At 41.7% G+C, this 24400-nt stretch overlaps 1 protein-coding gene across 4 annotated transcripts in view; it reads right to left on the minus strand.

Annotated features, from left to right (window-relative positions):
- Positions 1-24400, minus strand: part of LOC124879380 (membrane-spanning 4-domains subfamily A member 15-like) — a 76462-nt gene that overhangs the window by 15543 nt on the left and 36519 nt on the right. For 2 of the 4 annotated variants that reach the window (XM_047383918.1, XM_047383915.1), the window contains exons 2-7: positions 20457-20553; positions 19257-19370; positions 19047-19103; positions 15438-15575; positions 12856-12903; positions 12555-12668 (exon numbers count right to left, since the gene is read on the minus strand). In XM_047383918.1, the coding sequence (XP_047239874.1) occupies positions 12555-12668; positions 12856-12903; positions 15438-15575; positions 19047-19103; positions 19257-19370; positions 20457-20552 (567 nt within the window). In that variant the 5' untranslated portion in view covers position 20553. The remainder of the gene's footprint in view (positions 1-12554; positions 12669-12855; positions 12904-15437; positions 15576-19046; positions 19104-19256; positions 19371-20456; positions 20554-24400) is intronic. The other 2 variants (XM_047383919.1, XM_047383917.1) reach the window with 1 other exon arrangement.

The raw sequence follows: 24400 nt of genomic DNA on the forward strand, positions 1-24400 counted from the left end.
ATAGAACAGAGCAGAAACAAAAAGAAAACAGAAGCACTGATCCAGGAGTACTTTCTATAGGAAAGAAAAGTGAAACATTAAAGGTTATAGCTCCTTTAGTGACTTCATCTAGGAGAGAAAGACAGCTAAGCAGATGAACTTTAAGCCAGTCTAGCATATGAAAGAGAGCACATACAGTAAGTCACAGTAGAAGCTCAGCCAGTAGCTACATCTAGGAGAGAAACAGGGTTAAACACTGAAAGACAGGGCCAAGTGTATTATCTGTAGAAGGAGAGTTCTTGGCAGCAGCAGCTCAGCCAATGCTCCCCTCCAGGAAGGTGCCAAAACTTTACACAAAGCTAGGCCAGATGTAGCTTCTAGGAAGACAAAAAAAAAAAGATTAATTAAAGTTAAAAGCTGAAATAACAGCAAATATAGCAAAATTGAATAGTAATATGAGAATGTAGCAGAGAGAGTGAAAGTGGTAATTTTGTCCTCCAGCAGCCTAAGCCTATAGCAGCATAACTACAGAGATAGCTCAGGATAACTTAAGCCACTCTAACTATAAGCTTTATCAAAAAGGAAGGTTTTAAGTCTAGCCTTAAAAATAGACTTGGGTAAATTTGGTTTTGGAAACTCATAAACTGGTTAAAACTATTATACAGTTCCCCAACAGCATGTACCATATCAGGACAAATAACCAAACATTTTACAGCTTCTGTCTTCAGAGAGGCACCAGGAACTTTCCCACTCATTATTAGTGTGGGATTATCGTGAGCTGAACCGGGAATCATTCCTGATCGTCATCCCATTCCTCGAGTGCAGGATATGCTTAATAACTTGGGTGGAAGTGCATGGTTCTCTGTTCTGGACCTGGGCAAGGCATACCATCAGTTTCCTAGAAGAGAGTAGTAGACCACTGACCGCATTCATAACACCTTGGGGTTTATATGAGTGGATTAGGATTCCCTTTGGCCTGTCCTCAACCCCAGCAGAGTTCCAATGTAGTATGGAGGAGTGTCTTGCAGGCCAAAAGGATGAAACATCTCAGCCATATTAGGATGACAGGTGAGGGATGTGCTGCGTCACTATCAGACTCATGGTGTGAAGTTGACACCAAAACAGTGTGAGGTCTTCAGAGACAAGGTGAGATTCTTGAGGAAGGTTGTACCCAAGGATGGCTACTGTATGGATCTTACTGAGATAGCACCAGTACAAGCACTCAAAGACGGCATACCAAAAACGGTGGGAGACTTGAGAAAAATGTTGGTTCCTATCATACTACCGACCATATATTCTGAACTTCCCACACATTGCTATGCCCCTGTATAGTCTGCTGTCCACAGAGAAGAGATCTGAAACAGTGGTGAAGGGAGTAGGCTCAGACATGAATAACGGAAAAACAATAAAGGTTCAGACCAGCTTCCCTCAAGCCACCCAATACAATGGACAAAACAGCGTAAGAATGTGTTCTGCCAGCTTCTGGAGTATTTGCTATTGCCTCCACTGTTAGGTTGACTTTGAGAAACCGTTTGTATTGCACCGTGATGCCTCACAGGAAGGGCTTGGTGCAGTGCTGTACCAGAGACAACAAGGCAGACTGGTGGTAATAGGTTACTGGTCAAGAACATTGACTCCACCCAAAAAACTAAATTACCATCTGCATTTTGGAAAGTTAGAATTCTTAACAATGAAATAGGCAATCTGTAAACGGTTCAGAGAGTACCTTTATTATGCACCCTTTTTCACTGTCTACATGGACAATAACCCAATGACCTATGTTTTACCAACAGTAAAGCTAAATGCCACCGCACAACATTGGATAGCTGAGTTAGCAGAGTTTAATTTCTTGATCAGGTAACACCCAGGGGTTAATGGGGATGCGGATGGGCTTTCACGTATGCCCCTTGACATGGAGGAGTACATGAGCACATGCATCCAGAAGATGGAACCAGAGGTCATCTCTTCCATCTCACAATCAGTTCAGCTGGCATGCCACACCCAAAGGCCATGTCTGTGCCCGGCGGTCATGACAGCAGCATGCAGTGAGATAGAACAGGAACAAATAGCACCTCCAATGACCAAAATATTAACAAAGGACCTCAGAAAGCCACAGGATTCAGTCATTGGCAAGGTGTGTGAGTTTGTGATGAGAAAGCAGTGGCCTCAACATTGCAGAATTAATTAGCATGATAGCATCTCTCTCTTTGCTAAGGAAAGAAATAAGCTGTTTGTTAATGAACAAGGTGTTCTATTCAGGAAGTCATCCAGCCGATCTTAACTAGTGCTCCCCAAAGTATTCCATCAGCTAATATTCAAGGAGCTGCATGAGTAAATGGGACACCTTGGTGTGGAATGGACATTGAACCCAATCCACCGATTCTTCTGGCCATACATAAAAAATGAGGTAGAGCACTATGTGACTAAGATTTGTAGCTGCTTGAAGCAGAAGGAACCCTAACAAAACAACAAGAGCACCAAAACAACATTGTCACAACGTAACAGACGAGAGGGTCAGCTCTCGTATGAGACAGCTCAGAAGAAAAGGAACAGGCCAAAGATGGAGTATGACAGGAGAACTCATGGAGTGGAACTGCAACCAGGATCTAGAGTCCTAGTAAGGAATTTAAAAGAGAGAGGAGCACGGGGAAAACTCAGGTCCTACTGGGAGGATAATGTATATATAGTCACAGAAAGAAAACATCAGGACAGCCCTGTTTATGCAGTACAACCAGAGAAGGATTCTGGGAAGACCAGAGTTTTCCACAGAAACTTGTTGCCTTGTGATTTTCTGCCTGCATAAACAGAGACAGGTGTGAAAAATGTGAAAGATGTTGGACAGGAAAAGGCAGCAGCACGTGTGTTTGGTGTTTATTAGACCATGGCAGCCAGCAGTGTGAAGCACGTCAGACTTATGTGCCTGTTTTCCCAGGTGAACTGAAGCAGTAAAAAGTTGTCATTAGAGAAACAATAGGTAAAGAAGTTGTTTTCAACTAATGTATGAGTCGGCGTATCATATTGTTCGGGTGTGCAACATTTGCTATTTGTATTGAACCACTAGCTGCAACAATCAGACAAACAAAAGATATTAAAGGCATAAGGCATGAATATTAAACATAGAATCGGTCTTTATGTGGTGATGTGTTACATTTTCTCCACCATTCGCAAACCTCTCTCTCTCTCTCTCTCAGGTAACTGGATTGATCAATTCTTTGTCACGAGTTTCAGATTGTTCTAGAAATTGGTTAAAATCTACCGCTCAATCAATTATTTCTTTCCACAATTCTCTTAATACACAACTGCAGTCAGGGAATATTATATATTTGGGTATTATTGTTTCTCCTGGATTGGCAGATTTAACAAAACTAAACCACATCCCGCTTTTAAAGTGGGAAAGTTTTAAAAGTGGGAGATGATCTTGCTAGATGGAAATCTCTACCCATATCACTCATGGGCAGGGTTGCTTCAATAAAAATGATGGTCTTGCCAAAAATCAATTCCTTATTCTGAATGATCCCAAGTAAATTGTCATTTGACCGGGTTAGATCTCTGATACGTGTATTTCTTTGGAAAGATAAACCCCTGTGTATTACCTTAAAAACGCTACAGAAGACCAAAGGTAAAGGAGGACTGGATCTACCTAATTTTCACAATTACTTCTTAGCCAATAGCCAACAATACATCCCAAAATGGTTTAAACACAGTCCTCTAGATGAACCCTGGCTAGACATAGAACAGACATTATGCAATGATATTAAGATTTCAGACCTACCATTTATAAGCTTACATATAAAATAAGATGTATGCTTTAAAAGCCTCATTATGGGCACGGTACAGAGGCTATTGTCCTCAATGGTTGTCCTGGGTTCAAGTCCTGGACCCAGCGACCTTTGCCAAATGTCTCCCCCCCTCTTTGCCCCCTTTTCTGTCTACCTACTATCGAAAAATGAAAAATAAAGGCCTCTAGTGCCGCAAAAAAAAATATTCAAAAGCCTCATATCAGCTCCTATCTGACAGCATCATGGAGGTATCTAAAAAGGGTCTTTTTAGGGTTTTCTCTAATCCCATGCAGATGGACAGTTGGTGTGGGTTATCTCGCGGTGCTGCTTATGGTTGGTTTATAGTTGTCGGGCATGTTTTCTTGGGTTTGGATACTGTGGATCTTCTGTTTGCGGGGGTGCACTTTCGCAGGGGGGCTTTATTTTTGGGAGGCTGGTGGGGATTTGCGCAGTGTGGGCTTTGGGCACTGCTTTAGTTTTGCTCTTTGCTGCATTCTGTCCTCCGCTGTATGTCGTGTTGTGGTGGTGGTCCAGGTCGGTGCGGCTCTGGCAGTTGTGTGTGGGTGATGCGGGGCGGGCTTCGCTGGGTTTAGCGGTTGCATTGGGCTTCTTGGCCTTGTACTGGGGTGGGGTTTGCTTGTCTGCTGGGTGGTTCCTGGTGGGTGGTGTGTGCTTGGGGTTGGTGGTTATCACCATGTCCCTATGTACATATATAGGGATGTTTGGTGTCGCTGTTGCGTAGCGTTGGCTCGGGTGGAGCTGTTGCTTGGATCTATCATATTTGCTTGGCTAGCCTGGATGTTGGTGGTTATGCGTCTCGAGGGGGGTGCAGCCTCTTTGCAGTGCAGGCTGTGTCTTTTCTGTGGCGCCCTTCAAATTGCTGGGCCGGTATCTTTACCTTGGGCATGTTAGTTGGTAGGTGGATGCGTCAGTGGGTCTGCTTGGCTGTCTGGCTGGTGCTGGTGGCTTTGCTTTGTTTGTCTATGGAGGGGTGCATGTTACTTTGCTGGCTGGGGGCTTGCATTTGGGTGGGTCTGCCATTTTGGGTTGGGTGTGGCTCATTGGCCGCCTCGGTGTTGGTTGTGGGTCGTGTTTTGTTGCTCTGCTGGCCTGGTTGTGGCTGTGCTCAGGTGCCGGGCAGGCGTCAAAGACTGGGCTCTGTTGGCTGTGCGCCGTGGGCTTGGGGGTGTTTGTGCATGTTGGTCATGTGCCCTCTTCTGTGTGAATATTCTTGTTGCACCGGCAGTTCCACTCTATTTTTTCACTGGGGCCATGCCTTTGGTGGGCTCCTCTTCTTTCGGGGTCTGAGGACTGGGTGATGAGGTTGAGAATCAGGGTTTGAGGGTGTTGGTCATGGTTTTCAGTCGGTTCTCGGGGCCTGTCCCTAGCCTTGGGCTCGCTGGATGTGCCGTTGCCTCCCTCCATTGTTGGAACTCAGCGAACAAAGGTGCCTCTTGGGATCAGCTGGAGGTCTGGCTCCTTGTGAAAGTATTTTGCCCCCCAGTCCTTCCCTCCCCATCCCCGTACACCTCCCTCTGCCCGCACCATTACACTACCACTCATGTAGGGCTTTAGGGTGTTGGTGCGTCATTGGTGTGCAGGGAGGGTTTTCCATCTCCACGGTCCCATGGCATCCTAGGCCACACAATTTTATTCTACAGGTCCTTCTCAAAATATTAGCATATTGTGATAAAGTTCATTATTTTCCATAATGTCATGATGAAAATTTAACATTCATATATTTTAGATTCATTGCACACTAACTGAAATATTTCAGGTCTTTTATTGTCTTAATACGGAGGATTTTGGCATACAGCTCATGAAAACCCAAAATTCCTATCTCACAAAATTAGTATATTTCATCCGACCAATAAAAGAAAAGTGTTTTTAATACAAAAAACGTCAACCTTCAAATAATCATGTACAGTTATGCACTCAATACTTGGTCGGGAATCCTTTTGCAGAAATGACTGCTTCCATGCGGCGTGGCATGGAGGCAATCAGCCTGTGGCACTGCTGAGGTCTTATGGAGGCCCAGGATGCTTCAATAGCGGCCTTTAGCTCATCCAGAGTGTTGGGTCTTGAGTCTCTCAACGTTCTCTTCACAATATCCCACAGATTCTCTATGGGGTTCAGGTCAGGAGAGTTGGCAGGCCAATTGAGCACAGTGATACCATGGTCAGTAAACCATTTACCAGTGGTTTTGGCACTGTGAGCAGGTGCCAGGTCGTGCTGAAAAATGAAATCTTCATCTCCATAAAGCTTTTCAGCAGATGGAAGCATGAAGTGCTCCAAAATCTCCTGATAGCTAGCTGCATTGACCCTGCCCTTGATAAAACACAGTGGACCAACACCAGCAGCTGACATGGCACCCCAGACCATCACTGACTGTGGGTACTTGACACTGGACTTCTGGCATTTTGGCATTTCCTTCTCCCCAGTCTTCCTCCAGACTCTGGCACCTTGATTTCCGAATGACATGCAGAATTTGCTTTCATCCGAAAAAAGTACTTTGGACCACTGAGCAACAGTCCAGTGCTGCTTCTCTGTAGCCCAGGTCAGGCGCTTCTGCCGCTGTTTCTGGTTCAAAAGTGGCTTGACCTGGGGAGTGCGGCACCTGTAGCCCATTTCCAGCACACGCCTGTGCACGGTGGCTCTGGATGTTTCTACTCCAGACTCAGTCCACTGCTTCCGCAGGTCCCCCAAGGTCTGGAATCGGCCCTTCTCCACAATATTCCTCAGGGTCCGGTCACCTCTTCTCGTTGTGCAGCGTTTTCTGCCACACTTTTTCCTTCCCACAGACTTCCCACTGAGGTGACCTGAAATATTTCAGTTAGTGTGCAATGAATCTAAAATATATGAATGTTAAATGTTCATCATGACATTATGGAAAATAATGAACTTTATCACAATATGCTAATATTTTGAGAAGGACCTGTATAATGAGTGTTCACATACTAACTAAAATTAACTGAATTTATAGAGATAATGTGCTTAGTTCATGCATTATAAAGTCTACTTTGGAATCGGCCCTTCTCCACAATCTTCCTCAGGGTCCGGTCACCTCTTCTCGTTGTGCAGCATTTTCTGCCACACTTTTCCCTTCCCACAGACTTCCCACTGAGGTACCTTGATACAGCACTCTGGGAACAGCCTATTCGTTCAGAAATTTCTTTCTGTGTCTTACCCTCTTGCTTGAGGGTGTCAATAGTGGCCTTCTGGACAGCAGTCAGGTCGGTAGTCTTACCCATGATTGGGGTTTTGAGTGATGAACCAGGCTGGGAGTTTTAAAGGCCTCAGGAATCTTTTGCAGGTGTTCAGAGTTAACTCGTTGATTCAGATGATTAGGTTCATAGCTCGTATAGAGACCCTTTTAATGATATGTTAATTTTTTGAGATAGGAATTTTGGGTTTTCATGAGCTGTATGCCAAAATCATCCGTATTAAGACAATAAAAGACCTGAAATATTGCAGTTAGTGTGCAATGAATCTAAAATATATGAATGTTAAATTTTCATCATGACATTATGGAAAATAATGAACTTTGTCACAATATGCTAATATTTTGAGAAGGACCTGTACAACTTGGACAGTCTCACTTATAACATTTTATCCTCTTTTTATACGTGTGGTCACCGGCATTTGGATCGGCTGAGCAGTGACGGTGGAGCTGAGCTGGCTGGTGTTTTCTCTGGCCTATTGTTGCAGTGGTGGTGATGTGGTGTGTTTGTATAACAATGGTTACGATTAATTGGAATGTATGTACCTGACTTTTGTGATGTGCCTTGAGACGACATGTGTTGTGAATTGGCACTATATAAATAAACGGAATTGAATTGCGCATGGTGGTGCAGTTGACAGCACTGTTGCCTTGCAGCAAAAATGTCCTGGGTTCGATTCCTGGTCTTTCTGCATGGAGTTTGCATGTTCTCCCCGTGCATGCGTGGGTTCTCACCGGGTACTCTGGCTTCCTCCCACAGTCCAAAGACATGCCTGTTAGGTTAATGGGTATCTCTAAATTGCCCTTAGGGGTATGAATGAGTGTGCACATGGTTGTTTGTGTGTTGGCCTGCAATGGACTGGCGACCTGTCCAGGGTGTACCCTGCCTCTCGCCCATAGACTGCTGGAGATAGGCACCAGCTTCCCCGCGATCCACTATGGATTAAGCAGTAGAAAATGACTGACTGACTGAATTGACTGGCAACCTAGAAATCAGGCTTGGTGACATATGCATCTGAAAATTAAAAACTTATGAATAAAATATAATTTCCTACATGAACATATATGTACCCTGAACAACTGCTGTGAGTTTCATACTTGTATAACAACTGTTGTGCTGAAAAGAGGGCTATACATGTTCGCTTCGCTCTATTCGCCCTAATTGTGCCGGTCGCGACACGTGCTTCGCATCTATCGCGAGTTGTGCTTCGCTCTCGCTTTGCTCTATTCACCCTAATTGCACCGTTCGCATCGACTCCTTTGCGTCTTTTACATAGGGTTAACATGTAAGTTGCTTGCTCCTCATTCGCGTTCGGTCTTTGCAGTGTTTGCTGACGCGATTTGCCAAGCGAGAACTTCTCCATGATGTCACACCTCTACAAATGGTCTGGCTTGATGTCACGACACACAGTCTAGGGTTCATGCGAGAGCTGTTGACATTGGCATTGGAGCAGAGTCTGTTCTAAAGGTATTGTGGAAAAAATCTTGTGTGTGTCATTCTTGTGAAAATTATGTGGCCTGTCTACTCACTGGGCCAGCTGGCAAAATAGAGGGAGAGGAAAACATTTACTAAAGTTAGTGCTTTTAGCACTTTAGGAGCTCCAGCCGCAGACTAGACCCATCTTAGGGGAACTTTCTCTCCTCCAGTTCAGAAAGGATTGCATGCAATGCTGAAGAAGTTTCAGGAGAAGAGCCCCTTGACTTATCCAACTATGAGACAGATGACATGTCTTAACCCAGCCATGATGTTTTCAATCTAGTGCCCTGGCATCAGACTAGTGCCAGAGCAAGATGTGTGTCTTGTCAAAAAGTTTCTCCAAGACAAGCAGGTGGCAGAAGGTGTTTCTGCTGGTATATAATTAATATTACATGCAACCCACAAAAAAATGCAAGTGTATATTATTAGATTATTGATAACATTATCTATATATGTCTGTATTTATATATCAAAATTACTACTTTCAAATACTTTTTATTCTCTTTCTACAGGTGATCTAATCATCCAGCAGTTTCCACAGTGTCTGTCCCTGGAGGTAAGGAATGAGGAGTTCCTGTCCTCCAAGCCCATGGAGAAGAGGCTGGACATGTTCCTTCATCGTTTCATCAGTGAGCCCTACCCAGAGCTCTGGGCTTTCATCCAAAAGCGATGACTAGTGTATTGGCCTACATTCTTCAGATGAGGGAGAAAATGGAGCAAAACACTAATCTGGTGAGGAAGCACCTGAAGAAGGCACAGCAGCAACAGCAAACATGGTACAACAAAGGTGCAAGGGAGAGGTCATTCAGTCCAGGACAGCAGGTACTCTTACTACTTCCCACTGCTGAAAATAAATTGTTGGCTAAATGGCAAGGTCCATATACTGTGCTGAGGAAGTTAAGTTCAACAACTTATGAGATTCAAGGGCCAGAGAGAAGAAATCCAAAACAATCCTTTCACATCAATCTGCTAAAGGAATGATAGTCCAATCCAACAACAGCTGTTTGTGCGTGCTGTAGCTGAGGAAGAAGATGTTGTTGGTGAGTTTACTCCTGTTGGACTGAACTCTGCCTTGCTGGACCTCTCTCATCTATGTGTAGCTCAGCAGGAAGAACTGTATTCCATTATTCCGCCAGATCTTTTTCAGAAGAAACCTGGGTCAACAAACCTGGTGCAGCATGACATCCACCTGAAAGAAAGTGTACCAATAAGGCAGAGAATGTACAGGATTCCACAGAAATTACTGCCAGTTTTGGAGGAGGAGATTGCTCTTATGTTGGAAATGGGGGTTACTGAGCCTTCAAACAGTGAATGGAGCAATCCTATCGTACTGGTGGTCAAGAAAGATGGAAGTATAAGGTTCTGTATTGATTTTAGAAAAGTAAATGCACAATCTGAATTTGATGCATATCCATTGCCAAGACTGGAGGATTTAATTGAACGAGTGGGCCAGGCCAAGTTCTTAACTACTTTAGATCTTTGTAAAGGGTATTGGCAGGTGCCATTGTCAGATGCTGCAAAGCCTCTGACAGCATTTAGGACCCCACAAGGATTGTGGCAATTTACAAAGATGCCCTTTGGCCTTCAAGGTGCGCCAGCCACCTTCCAAAGGTTGATGAATAAAGTTTTGGAAGGTATGGACAAATTTGCTGCTGCCTATCTGGATGACATAATTATTCACAGTTCTTCTTGGCAGGAACACCTGACTCATCTAGAAGCTGTGTTTGGGAAAATAAAGAAATCAGGACTGACGATAAACCCAAAGAAGTGTGCTGTAGCAAAGCAAGAGCTTCAGTATCTGGGGTATAGGATTGGTCGGGGAGTGATAAAGCCCGTCAAGGACAAAGTGAAGGCAATCCGAATGAGGGAGAGGCCCAACACACGTAAGCAGGTAAAATCCTTCCTTGGCTTAGTGAGTTGGTATCGTCGTTTTATCCCTAACTTCTCAGAGAAAGCTTCACCGTTGTCGGATCTTACCAGTGCAGCAAAAGCAAAATGGGTCTGGGGAGAAGAGCATAAGAAGGCCTTCAAAGATCTGAAGGAGGCCTTGTTCTGTGAGCCCGTGCTTCAGAGTCCCAACTTTGACCTGCCTTTCACCGTTCAAACTGATGCCTCTGGTCGAGGGATAGGCGCAGTTCTATTACAAGGGGAGAGAGAACCAGAAACCAATAGCATTTATAAGCAGGAAACTGTTTCCAAGAGAGACCCGGTATTCAGCAGTAGAGTTGGAGTGTTTAGCTATAAAATGGGCTACTGACACACTAAAATATTACCTGCTTGGAAGGGAGTTCAGGTTGGAAATGGATCATAAGGCATTCCAGTGGTTGGAGAGGATGAAAGATACCAACAGCAGGGTAACACGCTGGTTCCTGTCTTTACAACCATACCGGTTCTCCATCCAATATCGACCAGGCAGGCAAAACAAAGTGGCTGACTTTTTGTCTCGCAATGTGGGTGGCGAGCCTCCCGAGGGAAGGGAGAAAAGTGAGGGTGCTGGGAAGCATCCCCCTCACTAAGTGAAGCACACACACAAACACTAATGCTGAAGCATCAGGCATTCAAAACAGTGAGTTGATTCACCATACACACATAAGACACCTTAGAATGCGTCATCAGTACTTGACAGAGGTTGATGGGGCTTCTATTTGGGTTTGTAATAGGCTAGGTTGTGTTTTTTTTTTACATTTCCCTGGGATGTAAGATGTACTCCTTAAAACAGAGTGCTGGATGTGTTGATGTGTGTTGGTACTCTCACAAACTCATTTGTTCCAGCTTTAGCTGACGTGATGTCTGTACACCTTCTGCCAACCTTTAGTAAATATTTTGACAGACCGCTGGATGATCCAGCAACGACTTGTAACACCATCCCTCCAATCATGATGTTGCTGCTTATATCCTCTGATGCTAGACGTGCTAGTGTCTTACAAATCAAATAATTAAAAAACTTATCACTGCTTTGCATGAAATTGCATACTCTTTGTGCTTAACTTAGTGGCTGTTTTTTCAGTAAGTATAGCCCTAACCCTACATATACAGTGAGGAAAACAAGTATTTGATACATGGCCGATTTTGCAGATTTTCCCACTTGCAAAGGATCTTCAATGCCCTTACTGAGGGGAGGATGTTGTTTGCTAAGATCTCCCAGCACATAGCCCCATCCATCCTCCACTCAATATGGTGCAGTTGTCTTATCCCCTTTACAGAAAAGCGTCCTCAAAGAATGATGTTTCCACCTCCATCCTTCATGCTTGGGATGGTGTACTTGGGGTGGTACTCATCCTTCTCCTTCCTCCAAACATGGCAAGTGGAGTTTAGACCAAAAAGCTCTATTTTTGTCTCATCAGACCACATGACCTTTTCCCATTCCTCTTCTGGATTATCCAAATGGTCATTGGCAAACTTCAGACGGGCCTGGACATGTGCTGGCTTGAGCAGAGGGACCTTGCTTGCGCTGCAAGATTTTAATCCATGTCAGCGTAGTGTGTTACTAATGTACTTCTTTGAGACTGTGGTCCGAGCTCTCTTCAGGTCATTGAGTAGGTCCTACTGTGTAGTTCTGGCCTGATCCCTCACCTTCCTCCTGATCATTGATGCCCTATGTGGTCAGATCTTGCATGGAGCCCCAGACCGAGGGAGATTGACCATCATCTTCAGCTTATTCCATTTTCTTATAATTCCTCCAACAATTGTTGCCTTCTCACCAAACTGCTTGGCTATTTTCCTGTAGCTCAAACAGGTGCAGTTAATACAAGTAAAAAGTGGAGAAAAGGAGGGCTTATCAAAGAAGACCTAACAGGCCTGTGAGAGCCAGAATTCTTACTGGTTGTTAGGTGATCAAATACTTATGTCATGCAATAAAATGCTAATTACTTTCATAAAAATCACACAATGTGATTTTCTGGATTTTAGTTTTAAATTCTGTCATTCACGGTTGAAGATTACATATTACAAAAATTAAAGGCTTCTATATGCTTTGCAAGTGGGAAAACCTGCAAAATCAGCAGTGTCTCAAATACTTGATCTCGCCACTGTAATAAGAACAGGTATATTCCATTTCCATTTACATGTTGTGTCAGTAGACTGAAAATTAAAACCTTACCTGGCTTCCTCCAGCAGCTAGAACACTTAGTCCAAACAGCATAGCAGTGATGCAGATCAACAGCTCAAGTACTAGGAAGATCACCAGTGTTCCCAAAATTCCATCAATCAGTAGCTGTCCAGGCAATTATAAAAGTTAACATAGTTAAATTGTATATTCCAGAGACAAATAATTTCTTAAAAATACAAAATATATATAAAATATACTTTCACCAGTTCAGTTATTTTAGTCTCCTACATCTACTCTAAAAATATAACCTATGTGACCAACGTTTTAGGTGTAACAATATTTAGAGACTTACTTTACACCTTTGCTCGATCAGCCCGGTGCATTTTCTGAAACAATGTTGCTGCAGTAGACAGTAAAGACAGAGAAACAGGAAGTCTGCTTCACAACTTGTACAATTAATTTTTATTTATGTGAAATTACTAATGGCAAATACAGTCATATATCAGTGATTGCCCTCTGTAACAGCTAGCCTATGATCAACACAATGCAATATATTTTACAAATGTCGATTTGGGGTGGCTAACTCAATTTATTTTCCAGAAACACATTTTGTTGTTATATCTGCTATATCTTTTCTTGTAATGTATTGCAAACGTTTTGTTATTGCGTGGCCATGTTTAATTTAGAATCAAACTAAATTTCATCTGAAGTCTTATAATGAAGTTACTTACCAACAGATTTAACCCAAATGTACATTCTGAGTTTAAACAACTTCCTTTACAACATAATAGAATCCATCAATGCATCTATTTTCTGTACCTGCTTTATCCTTGCAGGTTGGTGCCTATTTCCATAAGTGGTGAAAGGTACAACAGGGACAGGTCACCAGTCCATCACAGGGCAACACAGACATACATGACAGGCAACCATGCAAACACACTCACACCTAAGGACAATGTAGAGTTACCAATTAGCCTAATATGAATGTTTTTTTTATGTGGGAAGAGATTGGATTACCTAGAAATCCCATACATTCATGGTGTATGGTGTATGACATGCACAATTTACACAGATCCAAACCCAGAATCTTCATACTGCAATTCAGTGGTGCTAACTGCCCCACCTTGTGGCCCAAAATGTAAACAATAGACAGAAATACAACTTTTTTCAATTGTGATAAAGTGCTCAAACTGCTTAAAGCTTTCTAGATCCTAGAATCCAAATGCCTGTGCTATCCCATTAGATATACAAGGGTTGGACAATGAAACTGAAACACCTGTCATTTTAGTGTGGGAGGTTTCATGGCTAAATTGGACCAGCCTGGTAGCCAGTCTTCATTGATTGCACATTGCACCAGTAAGAGCAGAGTGTGAAGGTTCAATTAGTAGGGTAAGAGCACAGTTTTGCTCAAAATATTGAAATGCACACAACATTATGGGTGACATACCAGAGTTCAAAAGAGGACAAATTGCTGGTGCACGTCTTGCTGGCGCATCTGTGACCAAGACAGCAAGTCTTTGTGATGTATCAAGAGCCACGGTATACAAGGTAATGTCAGCATACCACCAAGAAAGACGAACCACATCCAACAGGATTAACTGTGGACGCAAGAGGAAGCTGTCTGAAAGGGATGTTCGGGTGCTAACCCGGATTGTATCCAAAAAACATAAAACCACGGCTGCCCAAATCAAGGCAGAATTAAATGTGCACCCCAGCTCTCCTGTTTCCACCAGAACTGTCCACAGGGTCAATATACACGGCCGGGCTGCTATAGCCAAACCTTTGGTCACTCATGCCAATGCCAAACGTCGGTTTCAATGGTGCAAGCAGGGACAATTTTGGGCTGTGGACAATGTGAAACATGTATTGTTCTCTGATGAGTCCACCTTTACTGTTTTCCCCACATCCGGGAGAGTTACAGTGTGGAGAAGCCCCAAAGAAGCGTACCACCCAGACTGTCGCATGCCCAAAGTGAAGCATGGGGGTGGATCAGTGATGATTTGGGCTGCCATATCATGGCATTCCCTTGGCCCAATACTTGTGCTAGATGGGCTGCCAAGGACTACCGAACCATTCTTGAGGACCATGTGCATCCAAAGGTTCAAACATTGTATCCTGAAGGCGGTGCCGTGTATCAGGATGACAATGCACCAATACACACAGCAAGACTGGTGAAAGATTGGTTTGATGAACATGAAAGTGAAGTTGAACATCTCCCATGGCCTGCACATTCACTAGATCTAAATATTATTGAGCCACTTTGGGGTGTTTTGGAGGACCAGTATCACGTAGTGACCTGGCCACTATCCTGCAAGAAGAATGGCTTAAAGTCCCTCTGACCACTGTGCAGGCCTTGTATATGTCATTCCCAAGACGAATTGATGCTGTATTGGCCGCAAAAGGAGGCCCTACACCATACTAATAAATTATTGTGGTGTAAAATCAGGTGTTTCAGTTTCATTGTCCAACCCCTGCCAAAGATCTGTAGGATCTTTGGCATTGGCACTCACCAAACATTTCTCAAAATGTACAGTGAATGAGGGAATTGAATTGTGAAAAAGGGAATATTTTTGTTCAAATGCAGTTCAGGTGGTGTATTTTAAAAGTTGTAATGGCATTTTAAGTTCAGATTCTTTGCCTCTTAACTGTACATGTTTTCTAGTCTGATTAAATCCTATTAGGGGTTCTTTCAATCAGATAAAAGGCATATTTGTGTCCTGCAAACATTGTTTCAGTCTTGCACCAGGCAAGACTTTTGAAGTATAAAAACATTAACACAGAAGACAAATCTTGGCTCCTTAAGCCTTACATTGAACATTTTGACAGTTTTATGGATTATTACTGCTAGAAACGTGTGTGTCTATTTAATCCTCGCTTTTTTTGTAAATAAAGTTAAATACATGAACATATTTTTGTGTATTTTGAAGACAATACCACAGCATGTTGCTCTAGTCTTCGGCAGTGTTCACAGTGGTAAGAATCTTGGCGGTAGGGTAGATGTTTGGACATAAGACCCAGGGCAGCAGTAGCAAATGCAGCACTGACCAAATGCAGAATCAGGATACATTTCACCTGCAAATAAGAATGGCAGTGTTTATGTACAGACTTCTCCAAGAACAAAAACTTGCAAGCTACGCAAGGTCAAAACTATACGAGAATGATTATTCGCAAGCAGACAGAATTAGACAACCAAAGTATTAGTCCCTAGACTGTGCATTGCTCAGTCTAGGGACTAATACGAGTACTCTTCCCAATGTGCCACAGTTGCTGCAAAACACAGCTTTTTAATTTCTCTCAGCTTTATAAAAATATATTAAAAAGATTTAAAATTTTCATTAGAATCAACCACAATACTTCTGAAACAATGTAATTTAGACAGATAAAACTAAAGTAACACTATTTGGCCATAATGCACAATGCAATGTTAATGACCAGTGCAATGTTTGATAAAAAACATGTAAGGAGTCCAAACCTGTACTTCCAACTTTCAACCTTTATGCTTGGTGGTGGAGGCCTGATGGTTCAGGCTTGTTTTGCTGAAAAATATTCTTTGATTTTAATCAATTAGCAGGCTTCTGCTGAATGTGATGTCATGGTGGAGCAGGATCTAAAACTGGAAAATGGAAGGCTCTGAGGATTTGGGTTGGTATATCTGCTTTGAGTCAAGGCTCTGTCCTACATGTAATGTTTGACTGAAATTAGATCAATGCATACAGTGTGTTGTATATTGAAGAGTGACAGACACAACTTATGTAATTCCAGTCTGTCCCTTCAGTCTGACACTGGATATAGACGGTACATACAAGTCCTTCTCAAAATATTAGCATATTGTGATAAAGTTAATTATTTTCCATAATGTCATGATGAAAATTTAACATTCATATATTTTAGATTCATGGCACACTAACTGACATATTTCAGGTCTTTTATTGTCTTAATACGGATGATTTTGGCATACAGCTCATGAAAACCCAAAATTCCTATCTCACAAAATTAGCATATCATTAAAAGGGTCTCTAAACGAGCTATGAACCTAATCATCTGAATCAACGAGTTAACTCTAAACACCTGCAAAAGATTCCTGAGGCCTTTAAAACTCCCAGCCTGGTTCATCACTCAAAACCCCAATCATGGGTAAGACTGCCGACCTGACTGCTGTCCAGAAGGCCACTATTGACACCCTCAAGCAAAAGGGTAAGACACAGAAAGAAATTTCTGAACAAATAGGCTGTTCCCAGAGTGCTGTATCAAGGCACCTCAGTGGGAAGTCTGTGGGAAGGAAAAAGTGTGGCAGAAAACGCTGCACGAGAAGAGGTGACCGGACCCTGAGGAAGATTGTGGAGAAGGGCCGATTCCAGACCTTGGGGGACCTGCGGAAGCAGTGGACTGAGTCTGGAGTAGAAACATCCAGAGCCACCGTGCACAGGCGTGTGCAGGAAATGGGCTACAGGTGCCGCATTCCCCAGGTCAAGCCACGTTTGAACCAGAAACAGCGACAGAAGCGCCTGACCTGGGCTACAGAGAAGCAGCACTGGACTGTTGCTCAGTGGTCCAAAGTACTTTGTTTGGATGAAAGCAAATTCTGCATGTCATTCGGAAATCAAGGTGCCAGAATCTGGAGGAAGACTGGGGAGAAGGAAATGCCAAAATGCCAGAAGTCCAGTGTCAAGTACCCACAGTCAGTGATGGTCTGGGGTGCCGTGTCAGCTGCTGGTGTTGGTCCACTGTGTTTTATCAAGGGCAGGGTCAATGCAGCTAGCTATCAGGAGATTTTGGAGCACTTCATGCTTCCATCTGCTGAAAAGCTTTATGGAGATGAAGATTTCCTTTTTCAGTACGACCTGGCACCTGCTCACAGTGCCAAAACCACTGGTAAATGGTTTACTGACCATGGTATCACTGTGCTCTATTGGCCTGCCAACTCTCCTGACCTGAACCCCATAGAGAATCTGTGGGATATTGTGAAGAGAACGTTGAGAGACTCAAGACCCAACACTCTGGATGAGCTAAAGGCCGCTATTGAAGCAACCTGGGCCTCCATAAGACCTCAGCAGTGCCACAGGCTGATTGCCTCCATGCCGCGCCGCATTGAAGCAGTCATTTCTGCAAAAGGATTCCCGACCAAGTATTGAGTGCATAACTGTACATGATTATTTGAAGGTTGACGTTTTTTGTATTAAAAACACTTTTCTTTTATTGGTCGGATGAAATATACTAATTTTGTGAGATAGGAATTTTGGGTTTTCATGAGCTGTATGCCACAATCATCCGTATTAAGACAATAAAAGACCTGAAATATTTCAGTTAGTATGCAATGAATCTAAAATATATGAATGTTAAATTTTCATCATTACATTATGGAAAATAATGAACTTTATCACAATATGCTAATATTTTGAGAAGGACCTGTATATCTACTCTAATCTAAACCTCCTAGGAACCCCCAAGGCACTCTCAGAGACCCTTTCACTGCCAAAAGATTTTATTGTTGTTTTTTACTCCCTAAACACATGCGTTTAGGAGTCGTATGTTGATTTATTTATCTCTTACCAAACTAGGATTTAGTGGTATTTTTTTCTGGTGTGCAACTCCCCCCCCCCCCCCAGGTCAGAGAGTTCTCCTCTTTAAGCCGTTGGGCAATTTTTGTAGTTTGTTACAGATATAAAATCATCTAGCGCCGCAGAAACAAGACAATGACGGCAAAAACAATGCAAAACTGTTAATGTAATAATAATATTCAAAACAGTTATATACAGTGTAGAGTTATAGCTTCAAGGAGCTAAAAGTGAGCACACAGCACTAACATAAGCATGATGCTACTGCTATCAAAACAATGGCCTGTATTTTTCAATACATAATAAATTTATGTTTAATATAAAGTTTGTCGTCATTTCAGCGTTATTTGCAGCTTACCGAGTTGCTGTGTCCGTTATTTCCATAGACAGAAGGAACTGACCCCTTAATCAGATGACGTTTTTCAGCAAATCCTTTTTGATACTAGCAGAAGTTGCTGAAGGCACTCAACCTTGAAGTGGGGGAAATAGGAACTTCCCCACAGATGTAGGTACATTTCCATAAAAATTAAAATTTAAACAGACAATTTGAAGAGGTTCTGATGCTAGGGGACGGTGTAATGAATTGTGTGGGTTGACACACCAGCCATCGAACCGAACATATGCTCTTGCAGCATAGGCATGTTTGAGTTTGGACTACAAAATCGCAGTAAGAAATAAAAATGGAGGATACATAAAATTGATCTGCCGGAAGTCCATGACCTTGTTAAACTGCTCCGTAGCAAATAGTGTGATTGAACAGTTCAAAACACGTAATAGAGGACAGAGAAAACTGAACGGACTGAAAAATATGACCCAAACAGAATATAGAGAATTCTCTGCAACACCTGGAGAGACTAAATTCAACTTTTCTGCACTCCTACAGACTCCAAAAACACAACAAAATGTAACTAAGGGCTAAAAATGTGGATTTTGCATGATATGTCCCCTTTAAGATGTTCAACACTGTTTGGATTTGATTTAGACTCACCCAAAACATTGTAGGTCTTCTGCCACTGTGGACCAGTACTGAGCCAGACAATGTCACCTAATACATTTAAAGATAATCTGGTTAGGCTACTAATTTAACACAAATTAAAAGCAAAGATCACTACAATGTAACATAATATGAAAGATATTAAAACTGTATGGAGCTGTAAACCTACAAACTGAAATATTCCAGCTGCGGCCTCTGTCCTACCTGTATGACAACAATCAGGAACAGAGCCACATCCCCAGTAAAGTGGACTTCATGGAGCTGAAGAACTGAGGCACTAAGACAAAGGATCAAAGCTCCAATAACTATTTGGATTGCCTGGAGAGGGGTACAGTAAGGTACAGAAAGTGATCACCACAGATTCATGAAACAAAATCAGATCTTCTATATCATTATTGTTACTTAACAAATTGTAGCATACTGTCCCAACGGGACTGTATTTCTAAGCATTTAAGTGGATAAACAATTTATAAAATACATTTTAATAAAGATTACTCAACCGGCTGATTTCTCCAGTCAAACATTCCAAAGTGCAGTTCATGAAAAAATATTGAAGTACAGCATACCAGGGTTCTCGACAGCGCATTTTTTTGCGGCCAGCTACGCAGAAAGTAGGCCCTTTGGCTGACAGTCTCCCTCTGAGTGTGATTTTTATGTCTGCTATTACGCATGCATTGAGTCTGTTCCTGCTTCCTTTCACCCTATGACCCCGTGCGACCGCTGACGGTAAAGTTTTCTAAAATCATGTTAGCTTTAAAGGGTGGGTATAAACGGCATCATATTATGCCTTCTTCTTTCATACGCCGTAGCTGCTAAGCATAAATTGTTGGGTGCAACGGGTGTATTAATGGCTAAAACTCACACAATAATCCCCCTGTAAGCTGCAAGGTAACCCTTCCAAACACCTTAAAATCGTTTCTCTTTAGCACTCTCCCGCTCCCCTCCCAATGAAGTTCCTTTTTAGCCCCCCCCTTAAATAACCCGGTACCCCGTAGCTCCCCCCCACGCTTATAAAACATTACGGTAAGAACCCTGTGTATGTGTGTAAGCATTGCCAAGTGATTCCTGAATACACATAGGGAATGTTTGAATATCTCCGATAAACATTCTTTGTAGTTTTGTAGAATTTTACCTAAATGAAGGGACCTTAAAAAACTAAATCTGTTTAAAGATAAGTCTGAAATAATAAGTCAGAAGCAAGATATGTATAAAACAAAAAGCTATTTACATAAGTAAATAAATACATTTAATCTGGTATTGACTGGAAAAAATTCAGTTATTTTTTTCTTATCTCTGTGGGACTCCTGTAACACCTACACATTTAAATAGTAATGTTATAGTAATGAATGGCTGACACATCTGAGATATTAGATTTGACGTTCAAACTTCAAATGCCTCGTTTACCCCCAATGTCTTGGGCTCCATCTTGAGGTGGGACTGCAGCTGGCGTGCAGAGAGGGTTGGTGCTGCTGGCACTGAACCTTTGTCATTGTTAGCCATTCTGCAGGTAATGTAGACTCAGTTGGTGTCAGAAGAATAAACAAAATAGAACAAGACATTGACACACATTTAACCAAATGTAAATAATATTAAATAAATAACAATATTAAAACAACAGATGCACAAATCTGAATTTATTGAAGTTTTTTTTTATCATCTACAGAGGGTGAATGTAAGAAATTCAAACAGAAATACCTACATACACCTCTACTAATATTTGATATGACTAAGGTTTTTTATCCCAAACTCCAACACTTTTTACAGCCATCAGCAAGCTTCTGGCAGAATTCTGGCTGGATCTATCTTTATCTCACTCTTGTATATTTTATTTAAACCATTTGGTGGCACAGCCCCAGGTTTGAAACAAAGTCCACAAATTTAGGAAGACCATTCCAGAAGCCTAGTGGCAGATTCATCCAATCATCCAATAAACCAGTTTTGATATACTTTTGAGATCATTGTCTTTCTCAAATAGTCAGTTGCACCCACGTTTGAACTGTCTATTTGGCCGTCATGACGTAAAAATAATATTCTATTATATTTGTCTTGATATTCAATATATATCATAATATTGGGTTTTGATGTATTTACTATATGTTGCAGTGGTGAACCACCATACAAACAACAAACCTTGCAGAAGTCCTCTCAAATAGTCAAATAGTAAGTGTGACTTCTAACCTGTCCAGTGAAAGACAAAAATTATTAACCTAAATAATGTACTTGCTATACGTAATCAATGACCCATATTTAGGCAAGAATACCCATCCCTGTGACTCAAGGACAAAGAAAACAGTAGGGCTGTTAGTGCCTGAGCCCAACCTATTTTTTTACATTTTGAGAAAAAAGAACATACAGAATAAAGTAGTAAGTTCATTGACACATTTTGTCATTGAATGGTTTAATTTGTCTAAACAGCCTATCAAAATCATTTGCAGAAATGCATTAGCAAACAGTCGTGCCATTTTACAAGCAAAGGATCACAACACAACAAGGAGGTTTCATGAGGCAAGAGATTTAGAGATAAATCACGTAAGATGTGATGAGTCATCTGGAGAGGCCTGTTGTTGGAGGCTTGTGGGGGAGGAGGCTCAGTAGAGGTAGAAGGATGACAATAAAGAGATAGAGGAGAAAGAGATGAGGAAGAGTAGGATTGAAAGAATATGACAAATTGATTGATAGGTAAGCTGGATATAATTAGAATGATGGGTGATCAGAGGTGTTTTTGAAGCATGATCCTGCTTATGTACCTACATTAACGTATTGGCTTCATTTCACTAGCAAGGACCATGACAGAATGAAGTGAGTTTAGAGGTTTAATGAAGCAAGAGATTTGGAGATAAATCATGTACAATGCGATAGTGAGTATTCAGGGGAGACTTTTTGTAATAGGCTTGGAAAGAGGAGATTCAGCATGGAGTATGGTCTCGGGTAACTGACCTTTCCCGAATCAATTTAGAACCCCCAAAAGTTTAGAGTTAAATGTAACTGAGAACAAGTATAAATGCAGTCTGCATGGAATGACCAGCATCCGAGTATTTCAATGGTATGATCTGGGATGCCCTGTCTGGATACAGTTCATGCAGCCCTGGAACGAGTGGACCGAGTATTGTTCTGGTGAAATGACGGATACTAGCAGAGGTTTTTAGCGAACCTGAAATATGTAGCCAGATTTCAGGATTTAGGGATGAGCAGATGGTTTTGAGATGAGGAGATAGTGGCTATGCTAGAATAAATGTAGCTAACACAAATACAAAATTAGAAAATTTAGAACCTATAGTTGAAGAATTTAATAGCTATTTTGAAGACCTGGGGCCTAGACTAAAGACATACATTTACGCTAAAGAATAAGGATAAAAAATCTCTTTAAAACACTTTCAACATAAATATGAAATCTGTGTTTCTGGGTAGGGTTATTGAAACAGATGTTATTCAGACTGTCAAGGCCTTTCAAAACAAAAGATCAACTGGTATAAATCTCATAGATATGGAAATGAATAAAAAAGTTATTGATGATTAAGTTAAAGTTATTGAATAAGTAATAAGTTTTCCAGCATGGAGTCTTTCCAAATCACATGAAGGATTGCAAAGATTATCCCAAAATTTAAAAATAATGATTAACACTGTGTGGGTTTCAGACACTGTGTATTTTAATATTTACTGTGGTTTATCACAAGCCAGTCCCCTCTGCTTTTAATTTAGGTGATTACAGCATTCTTTGGTATTTTATTTGGGACATATTTCTCCATGTATATGTAGGACGTGATGCATATCAATCCGCGTATGTGTTTGCCTGCCGGCTCTTCAGTTGTATGGATATCGCTGTTTTGACTGGTGAAGCTGAGCTGGTGAGCAGCAATTTGTACATCAAAACACCTGTGTTAATTACCATGAATATGCTCATGTAAGCAGATTATGCAGTCAATGAGATGTCAGTGTTATTACTGTTAAAGGTTTTGTATTCTCTTTGAGTCATTTCAACTGATTATCTGGCAAACAACATGGTTAATGTACAGCGGCTGATTTAGTTAGCCTAGCATTTCTGTGTGAATGCTGGCGTCAATAAACTTTGTAAAAGACAGTAATTGGATGTCCGAGTTTGAGTGGAACACTGTTTCATCAGTCAAGCACACTGTTTGCGGTGGGAGTTATTGAACTAAAGGTAGTTTAATAAAACTGTACCAACACATTATGGAAAACTATGCACCCATTTTTCTTCTTCCAAAATTTTGAAAAACAGTTGGATATTTTTTTGGAAAAAAAATAATTACTGGGTGAACACAATATGGCTTTGGGGGCAAACCATACTACTACATATGAAGTAAGGCACATGTTCATGTAAATGATAAATCATCTTAAATCTCGGAAGAGTACCATAGTGTTGATTAGTTGTGGCTCAGGTGATAAATGGTGGACTGTATAGGTAATGATCACCTATCTGTGAGTGTGTCTGTGGTGTGTTGATCAGAACACAAAGACAATGGAGAGCACATGCAGCCCTTTATTTTAATTCAGATTCAAAGTTATCACAGCACAGCAAAGCACAAGTGAGTACAATGTACATTCTGATCAACTTGCATGGATATCAAGGTGAGGTAGGAGAACTAAAACGTGCCCTTATATGTGTGGTCTGGAATGGCCGAATATAAATTCGCCTGAATAAACACAAATGCTCTGGAATTTTCCACATGCATCAGAAAAAGAACTCGATAAAACTCAGCAACCCCTATGCATGCAGTAACGCCCCATATACTCATTAACTTGTGCAAAAATTACATCACCTCTGCTTTTTAGCATGATATAAATGTGAGCTGAGGTTTAAGATAAGCCAGCATTATTTGCAGATTTGTGGAAGATAACAAAACAGCTTCAAAATACAATAACATTCCCAACCACATTTGAAACCGTATTTAACAAACATTAACCTAAGATTTGAACATTTAGCATTACTTACTCTTTGGTCAATTACGCACACAATGTAAACAATTTCCAACTCGCTCTGGTTTACAGTCCAATGAACCTTCTGAGAGCCATGAGGAAGGCATCACTGTCAATCGATGTCAGGATCTCCAGATGTACAGCTCTGGTTGTCAGGCATTTGAATAGTAGACCCTATCTCTTCTCATTGCGACGTCTGTATTGAGGTCTGTATATATTAACTGGGCTCTGTAATGGACTGCTCGGGGTAACTAGTTTACCTGTCCTCAGGAGATGATAGGCTTCATGAAAGCAATCCATATGGACTCTCTTCAGCACCGGAAACTCCGCTTCTTGAAATGTTTTGGCAGAAATGGAATCAGTTTGGCTTGCTGCCCCATGAAGCTCTTCGGTTACTGCTTGTAACAAACTCC

Source organism: Girardinichthys multiradiatus, chromosome 13 (assembly GCF_021462225.1).
Source record: "Girardinichthys multiradiatus isolate DD_20200921_A chromosome 13, DD_fGirMul_XY1, whole genome shotgun sequence".
Lineage (NCBI taxonomy): Eukaryota > Metazoa > Chordata > Actinopteri > Cyprinodontiformes > Goodeidae > Girardinichthys > Girardinichthys multiradiatus.